This window comes from Peromyscus californicus, unplaced genomic scaffold (genome assembly GCF_007827085.1).
Source record: "Peromyscus californicus insignis strain IS unplaced genomic scaffold, ASM782708v3 Scaffold_10__1_contigs__length_136768540, whole genome shotgun sequence".
NCBI classification, from domain to species: domain Eukaryota; kingdom Metazoa; phylum Chordata; class Mammalia; order Rodentia; family Cricetidae; genus Peromyscus; species Peromyscus californicus.
The window spans coordinates 52,966,009-52,975,281 of record NW_026294391.1 but is presented as its reverse complement, the minus strand read 5'-3'; the positions used below and the strand labels follow the sequence as shown (position 1 = coordinate 52,975,281).

General features: G+C 42.1%; 1 protein-coding gene across 1 annotated transcript; it reads right to left on the bottom strand.

The window, feature by feature from the left end:
• Positions 1-221: 221 nt before the first annotated feature.
• On the bottom strand, positions 222-8,914 carry LOC128107388 (G-protein coupled receptor 83-like). The gene is made up of 5 exons (XM_052733198.1): positions 7,928-8,914; positions 7,180-7,305; positions 5,938-6,071; positions 4,863-5,555; positions 222-4,027 (listed from the first exon to the last, which is right to left on the bottom strand). Exons 1-4 carry the CDS (start codon positions 8,378-8,380, stop codon positions 4,907-4,909), a joined length of 1,362 nt encoding a protein of 453 aa, XP_052589158.1. The 5' UTR covers positions 8,381-8,914; the 3' UTR covers positions 222-4,027; positions 4,863-4,906.
• Positions 8,915-9,273: the final 359 nt, after the last annotated feature.

Here is a 9,273-nt window from a genome sequence, read left to right as displayed (position 1 = left end):
CATCCCAAAGCTTTCCCATAGAAGATATAAAAGGATTTGCTTTTATGTTATACCCTCACCCCATCCACTTATACTTTAATGCCCATATGTTGATCACATGGAAAGGTTTAAATGTTGACTTTAGCTAATAAGCCACTGTGGATCACAAATATCCAGCAACCCAACTGCCTCCCCCCATCCTTTTCCCTTTTCCCATTAGATCTACAAGAGGAGATCAGGAGTGCTTTGAATGAATAGTTTTATTTAGTATATATTTATGTAAATATATATCCTAATCTACTACTACTACCCCTGCCATGACACTATCCCCCTTCCCTTTGACCCCTCCTCTCTTTGTTATAGAATACATAGTCAAACATTAAATTAGAGTAGAGAGAAATAACAGCATTAGTAGATAATATTTAAAGCAACAGTTACAAGTAAATAAGCAACAAGCACATTGGTAGGAATAATGTTCTTTCTCCTGTTGTAGAATGGTAAGATTTCTTTCTTTTCCTTTGTCACAGGGTAATTCACACTATCACTTCAGGGAGCCTGATTTCCTCTGTCATTTAAGTAGAATTTGACAGTGTCAGTCTTTCTCCCAGAAGGCTTCAGTTCCACACAGTCAATATCACTCGTAGGTTTGAATCAAGTAGCAAGTGTTCGATGCGCCTATGTACACACGCCTAGGATATATTCCATACTTCCACAGAGCTTGTGAGCAAAGCTGAAAAGCTGAAAGCATTAAGGTATTATCAAGTTCAGTTCCATTCCATGGGGGAGGGGGACTGCACAGGCAGGTGATGGATGAAATTTCACTAACTACTCTATAGACTCTAAGTTTAAAGACGCTTTTTATTTCTATTTTTTGTATTGAAATATTTTTTTTTCTGGGGTATTTTTACGCTGACTTTCTTCTGAATTAAGTTGCGGGTACACAAGCATTGACAGCCTCTTGTCTAAAATTACAAATATAGTATTCAGTTTCCCCACTCTTAATACAGACTTGCCACCTATAAAATCCTATAAATCAAAAGCCATGAGGCACAGTATCTCTCTATTCGGTGACTTCTAAGATCTTTCTATAAAAATAAACTGGCAAACTTTATCTCCAGGAGGTCTCATCACAAAAGAACAGGGAATTCATTCCAGATGCTACATTTCAACTAGTCCAATTAACATAAACCATTTACATAAATCTGAGCACAGACACTTTTACTGGGGCCTGAATATATTATGTCAGGAAAATTTCACCAGGCTAATCTACACCATTTCCTCCATGTGCGTCTTGAGCAGCCAGATAAGGCTTTTCTTTCCTTTAGTATTGAGCAAGAAGTCCATATTCAGAGCTGAAACTTTTTATAATCCCCCAAAAGTCTTCAGTTTTTCAATATGAGATAAAATCTTGAAAATGAACAATTATTGATAAATATCATAAACTCTTACTTTGAGAATTATAATACAAAGGTATAACCACATATAAGAGATTACTGTTACTAATATAAGGGAAGTAAGTTTGAAATCAACACATAAAAGTATATGAATAAGAAGTATTAGAATAAACAACATTATTTTACTCTCATATTGTTTATACCAGGTATATTTCCTTTCTTTCCTAATGTGTACCAGAAGACAATAGTATGTCCATCTGTGAAACTTTGCCTCAGCGTCTTCAGATGTTGAGAGTCTTCAGAAACAACAAAGATCTGACAGCTTATTGTGCTAATATGCTATATTGTGTGTGTTGGTGTATGTGTATGTACTTATATATTTATGTTAGTATATGTATATGCATTTGTAGAACTTGTAGAACTGTGTGATAGTGTGGAAAGATACCTTAACTTAGAAGATATACAGGAATTTACAGTGAAAGAGACTGTCAGATCACAACACATGACAAAGAATGTATATGTCTCATATACAGTGACCAAAACATGATTACCAGAATCCAGGATATCTATGCCAATAGAGGAATTCCCCCACTCCAAACTGTCCTGTTAAGGTTGAATATCAGACAGGCTACATGTAGATCTTACACTCATCAAACCATTTCTCCAAATATCCTCATTTGTACCAAGATACAGTTTCTTGGCATTTAACACATGTAATTATATGCATTTGAATTTGTCAAAGGGGGAATCTAGCAATTTCTCTTGTCTGTCACTCTGGTACACTCTCTCATTTGTACATTTCAAAAGTGATGCCTTTCGAGTAATGTGGCACTGCTAACACACAGCCAGTAAGGGATATACTATTAACTGTTGTCTCCAGAATTGAAAACAGATTTTAAAATAATTTTTACACAACAGTTTTGCTGGGCCTTCCAGGTGGCTAATAACCTTTGTGCAGAAAAAGGCTGACTAGGGTGAGTGGTGCAGTCTATGAAAAAGGACACACATGGGTTTTAGAGACCATGTGACCACAGTTCTTTAGCACCATGCCCAAACCCACAGAGCTAAATGGCTGCACATGGGTTAGAGTCTAGGATCTAGAGCTCATTAGCACCATGTTCCAACCAAATGAGCCCTTCAATCAGAAACTTCTCACAATTGTAGCACCCTCAGACTTGGCTGGGTACTGAATTCAGATTTGATACTGCTGAAAAACATCTAAACAAAGGCCCACATGATGCTGAAACTATTCATCTGCCCAAATCTTCAAACATCCATACATCACTAAAACTGTTGTATTAAGATCTGGATCTGTCAAGTTTCCAGCCAAGTCAGTAGCAAACCTTGAAGCTGGATTATCTGTCAAGCATGGAACATTCCAGATCCCAAGCCTTACTGGGGAGTGAAAGAAGTTTGATTCTTTGTACAGAATAGGGATAGGGATGGGGAAGTGCCTTCTTAGGAAAGATAGAAGGTTAAAGCATAAAGTACAATGTTCATTTAAATTACAATGATAGCCCTTTTACCCAAATTTCTCCTAAGTCTAAACTGGAGAAGAAGGCTATCAGAGCTAGGTACAATGCTTCTAAGAATCATGGGGTACTCAAGCAAAATTCAACTTTGCCTTCTCCATGTGGGGAGGCAGAACCATAAGCAGACAGTCCACTATCCTGGGAATAATCTATTCTATCAGATATGAATGGAAAGGAAATACATATATCTGTCCTTAAGATAATCAGAAATATTTACATAGGAAGTTGGAAAATACACAAGCAGAGATCACTATTCACAAAGACTACAAATACCCAAAACAGCTGAAGCCAAAAGATCACAGGTAGGTTGGCAGTTTATAATGTTCATAATAGAAGATACAGTCATGTTTTCAGCCTAAAGCTACTCCAAATATGTATTCTTGTACTTCAATAATACAAGTTCATTGTTTTGCAATTGGGGTATTAATGATAGAACAGGAAGAATGGACTGAATTAAAAGGATGGAAAGGACACATAAAAGAGACAATGGAATGAAACTGAGTTTAAACTTCAATTAAGTCTTTCTAATTTGTCCTTGATCCTAAAAGGGACACAGCACTATGGCAAGTATGGTAATTTGCTAGAAACATTTAAAGTTCTGAACCCCAAAACCCACCACATCTTTTCACTAAGTGAAAAGTGAGTAGCCAGAAGTTGACTCTCATGACCTCATTTCTTGATCCTAGAAACCTATCCGCACCTTACCAACCAGGAGATATCTCAGTAGAGACTGGATAACTTGTCATTGTTAAGAAGATTTTTAAAACAAGAAGAAAGATAATCATGGAGGACAAAATGGAAGTAGAGGAGGACGTGAAAGAAGAAAAGGATGAGCAGAAAGTGGAACAGGAGCAAGAAGGAGGAAATGGACAAAGGCTAGGAAGGGGGTGGGGAGAGACCACGGGGAGGACAAGGATACTGAGGAGGAGGAGGCAAAGAAGAAGAGAGGTAAATGAGGAGGACCACCAGTCCAATTCTCATCCTGGTATCATCTTGACACACGCAACCATGGATGCTGTTCAAAGAACCTTGAGAACATAGTCTCCAGAAGAATGGCAGTGACAGGATGAGGTATCACTTCTTCCTCCTCCTCTCTTCTGCTGAGTTGAAATTGTCCATAAGCTAAAGAGATGGGGATAATTAAAACAACAGTAAGCACATTATATTTTCTCTTCTTCCAGAAAAAGAAAGACAAAAGTAGAGAGTACAAATTTACATGAAACAAAGTATGAAACTAAATGTATAGTCAGAAACACGGAGGAGGTTTGGGATTTTGAAGTGTGAACTTGGGCACTTCAACTTTTCTTGCTTTCAGAGAGAAGCTATCACCAAATTGTTGTATGGCAACCTGGGGAAATAACTCTGATTACATGGAGTGAATCACTTCACTGCCTTATCTGTTCCTGGACATCTGTAACATTTCCCATCCTCATTACCACAGGAGAGAAGATACGACTAAGAACTGGCACTTACAAGGTGAATGGAGTTCCCAGAGAATCGAATGAAATTTCAGAAATGATACCTTAGTCTCCTAGCATTTCCATGGGAACATAGTAATGAAATCAGTCTTGTGTACATTTAAATAAAATATAAATAATAATATTTAGGAGCTCACAGAGCTCCTGAGGCCTGCATTATCGGTAGACAATCACAGTATCTGGGTGGTATTCAAAACCATAAAAGGAGGCTGGGGGCCAGAAACAGAGATAGAGTTATAAAAACCCCAAGTCAGAGAAGAATTTTCCTTTGAGAGATGATCAAATACTCTCAGTGTATTCAGTTTGGAAAGAGAACAAAAACAGAAAAGAGAAACATGCATAAAACCAGAGAAAAGGAAATCCAAGTGAGTAAGACATAGGTTGGTTCACATGACCCCCACCCCTCCGATACTATGCCCTTCCTTCTACGTAAACACATGAGACAGTAATCAATTCCAGTTATTTTAATCCTATCATACCTTAGATATTTTGAGAAGTGATAGTCAATCGCGGTCTGGGCAGCTTAAACTCTAGGCACTGAATGGAGAAAGGAGATCTCCACTACTGGGGAGGGAGGGGGACTTGGCAGCTCATCAAAATCTTTGAATCGTGGGAATTTGGGCACTCCTGGATTGGGATCCACGCAGGTAGGGGGGTGGGTTTGAGACCCAGAACTCAGTCGGCGATGCTCTCCCCTGAGGCGGCTGATTTTATCTAGCAGCATCTTCTGGATTTCCATGATGACCTTCTGCACTTCAATACGGAAGCTATCACTGAGCCAGCAGTAGATGTAGGGGTTGTAGCAGGAGCTGCTAATTGCTAGCCAGTGGAGGAAAAAGTACAGACCATTGTGGCTTGAGATGGATTCGCTGGATAGCAGCACCAGGTAGATATTGAGGGGGAGCCAGCTGATTGCATACAGAAGCACCACTGTCATCAGCATCTTTAGGGTCTGCTTCTTCTTCCCACGCTGGCAGATGTAAGTGTGGATATTGATGTCATCAACAGCATCATGGATCCACAGCTTTTTGGCCACATGACCATAGACAGCCACCAACACCAGCAAAGGCAAGATGAAGAAGAGCAGAAAGGTGCCTAGGTCAAGGTATTTCCATGTGGATTTTGAAGTGTATGGGAAACTGGGAAGGCAGGCACTTTCCTCAGTGGTGTTTCTAGGTTTTGAGAGAAAGAAATCAAAACCAGTGATTTAGTCTTTTCCTTAAGGCAATTAGGCAATTAGGCCTTAAGGTTGAGATGTATTTACTGTTTGTGTTGTGTCTGTATTGAGCATAAAACCAGGAGGACTGGGATTCAACTGATCCAGGCTTCTCATGTACCTATAGGAAAACCATGACCCCCAAGATGGAAATTGTAACCCACTGCCATGAGCGTTTTAGGGAAATAATGACAAATTACAGTTTAGAAAAATTTATTTTTCTACCTATGTTTTGAAATGTGTTATTCTAGCCCCTAATTCCTAAATCATTCCTTATGGCTTCCAAGGCCTAGGGATGCTAGTATAAGAGAAATTATCTCATCTCATGTTCCTCTTACCCAATTTCCACCTGGTAAAGCTTCTGGTAAACGGCATGTGGCAAAGCAGCACAGGTGCTCACAATCCAGATGATAATGATGCAAACATTGCCTTGCATGGGACTAATCCGGGCCTTCAAAGGATAAAGCATCACCTGGAAAGAAAAGGACCCCGGCCAGCTTAACAACTCAAATTGAAGTTAGACATTCATAAACTGCTATTCTGATAAAAGGGTACAAAGACTCAGTATGTGGGTGGTAATGTGCTTTGTGGACTAGTTCATTTGACATGTATGTGGCATTTTGCTCAGGAAATTACAGCACTGCTGCATTTGAAGAAGTCAGGAATCCAAGTGGACTGACTTCAAAGCTCCTGTTTTCTGTCTGTAGCTCTGTGGAGAAAAGAGACAGACGTCCAGTAGTATGACTTATTTTTTTTTCTTTACCTTCTAATGGGTGGAAAAGACCCTACATATTCCTTCATCTACCCTTCTACCTGGCTTACTCCATGTCCTTTCTCATCCCTCCCCCATCCCCTTCCACCCCTCCCATCCTCTCACACCCCCTCCCATCCTCTCCCATCTTGATCCCTTCATAGACACTCTTTTCTTCCTCTCTCTTTTGCTTTGTTCCCTTCTGTCTCATATCTTTTGTCATTTAGATCATTCTATAGCTTCTCCTGTCTGGATCTAACCACATAAGCTTCAATCCTTTGGTCTTCCCATACCACTCATTTTCTGTCTCCCTCCTAAATGATTAACTATGCAATGCCCACAGCTTCTTATCCCTTGCCTCACTTCCTTTTAATTGACTTCAATCTTCCTCCTAGCTCCTTATTCCTCAACTCTCTTCATCCACCCACTTAATTCCTCAACCCTTCCTCACAGACCACTCCCACCTTCCAGACTGAACTCCCAGTCAGATCTAATAGTACATCCACATTCACTTATCTCTGCCCTCTTCCTTTTTTTAGCCAGTCCTGCAGTGCAGCAAACAGAAAATGTTTTCCAAAGAACATGTATCAGGTGTTTGTTGCCATATCTCTGTTCCCATAGCACCACAGAAAAGATGGTAACATTTTTATTAAATTTAATTTGGCAAAGTTCTGTATGTCACCATCTTTCAATCTAGCCAAATTACACATGAACATTTACACATATGGACTTAAGAACTTGGAAAACTTGGTAGATTACTTGTGACCTTACTTGTCTCCATACATATAAGAGAGAGCTCTATCTTTGGCAAGATCTAGGGGGCACATACCCGATGTCGATCCAGGGAAATAGCTGCCATGCTCATCACAGTTACATAGGCACATGAGTACTGGGCAAAGCGACTGAGGTGACATGTCATCTTTCCAAACACCAGGGAATTACACAGATAGCGCACCTGTAGGAGAAAAGGTTTGGTGGTGCACAGGAACCCAGCCCTGTGTCCATCTTTCACAAAATCCCCAAAACACAAATCAAAGGCTCCTTGCTTCACCAAACTGCTGGTGTCATTCTCTCAATAAACAAAGAAATGTTTTCACACTCCAGTTCTCATACTCATCTCATTTTCTCCCATTCTCTCATCCTGGCTTGAAGACATGGAGGGATACTAAACCACAAAACCTGTTAACTAACTTCAAGTTCATGCATAACATTTGAAAGGTGAAGTAACAGAGTTAATATTTATAACAAAACTTGGATTCACACATTAGCCCAAAACTCACAAGCAACAGGTCCCACTGCCTCCCTGGGCAGCCCAATACTCTCTCAGCCTCTGCCATGGCAAGGGATTAATTCAGCGACGCAACAACTATTCTGCCAGTCTTCCTAACACATTCCCAAGCTCTTTTCAATGCTTCTCAGCTTCTGTTTTATTTTCTATGAAAATGTTCTCCAAAACAAACCAGCCCTTTCTAAATCCCCCTCCCTCCAACCACACAGCACTCACTGTTGAAAGTACAAAGTTTTACTTTAGTTCATGCCCTACTCCCCAAGTTACCCTCCTCAGTACCCCAGCTTACCATAGTGAAGGGAGAGCTGAGAAGAGCGAGCATCATGTTGGTCACAGAAATGTTGACAACGAAGAGGCCGGTGGCTGTATGTACCCTCTTGTACTTCATAATTATATGGTTTAAGACCCAGTTGCCTATGATGGCAGCAAAGACCACTATGGTGTACCCTACAACTAACCAGAATTGCACCTGCTCATCCTGGGACACAATTTCCAAATCTAGGGGACCTGACGTGTCGGCCAGGTCACCCGTGTTTGGCATGTGGCCTGGCAACTTGGACAGCTCACCATTTCGGCCCATGGCATTGGACGCGGCCTGAAGCACCTGAGAGGTGGTGGAGGTGATCAAGTCATCGAAACCACTAGGTACACTCAGAGCTTCTGGAGTCAGCTCATCCCCATAGCCCATGGTGCCAGGGCTCTGGAAATCCCCTTCGGGCAATTCTGTGGTTGGGGCATCCATCCCAGTGCCTTTAGTGGACCGTGAGGTCCCTAAGCTACTCTCTCAGGAGCCTCTCAAAGAAGGGAGAGGGCAAGTTGAGGCCGTGGACAGACAGACAGGCAATCTATTCAGTATCCTGGAGCTCTGAGCTGATAAGGTATTCTCCAAGGTATCTGGAGCAGGGAGAGGGGAGAAATACCAGGAGCCAGAAAAAAAAGACTGGACCTGCTCAGGGTGGGCAAGTGCGCAGAGCTGGGCAGCTGAGCCCAGGACAGGCTGTCTGCAAACGCTCTTCCTGGAGAGTGCCCACAGCACCTGCTCCAAACTGGAGATGGCGTCAGGCTTCGCTCAAGTACAGACCCTCCTCCATGCTGCCAGTGATAATTCCTACCCAATTTCTGTTGCCTTCAGTCAGTCATCAGTCTGTAAGTCTTTTCTGTCCAAGGCCCGCTGGCGCTGTGGGCAGGGCGGAGTCAGGCACTGCCACTCCAGCTCCAAGCCCGTGCAGAGCCTGCTCTCTGCAGCTGCCCTTTATAGAAAGTCCAGGGGCCCGCGCTGGAGCCAATGGGGAGCCGCGACTCACCCCCCGCCCTGTCCTTCTGGGCTGGGGAGTCTGAGAGGCTGGCAAAGTCGCTCCTGTCTCAAGCCCCTCCTTTCGCTGCTCTCCTTAGCTCTCCCTCTTCTAATCTTGCAGTTGGGAGCCTGGATGTATTGTTAATGGGTTCTTCTTTTAACATCGCCCTGCCTATAATTTGAATTCAGCGTCTCCTGACTTTCCCTTGCTTTCTGTTTCTTTTCTGCATCATCGCCCTAGGCACCAGCTGGCTGTGACACAGGTACTGAATGGAGGCTGTGGAGACTGCAGTCGCATCTGGACCAGAAAGCCAGTCAGCTGTCTGGGGAGAGTGGTCGAT

What these genes read in the sequence shown, in the direction of transcription:
- LOC128107388 (XM_052733198.1), bottom strand. Translation starts at nt 8,380, where the DNA reads ATGGATGCCCCAACCACAGAATTGCCCGAAGGGGATTTCCAGAGCCCT. An exon ending in TCAGCTCTCCCTTCACTATG is followed by an intron (nt 7,306 to 7,927) that starts GTAAGCTGGGGT and finishes TTTCTCCTACAG; the next exon opens with GTGCGCTATCTGTGTAATTC. An exon ending in CTTTACCAGGTGGAAATTGG is followed by an intron (nt 5,556 to 5,937) that starts GTAAGAGGAACA and finishes CTCAAAACCTAG; the next exon opens with AAACACCACTGAGGAAAGTG.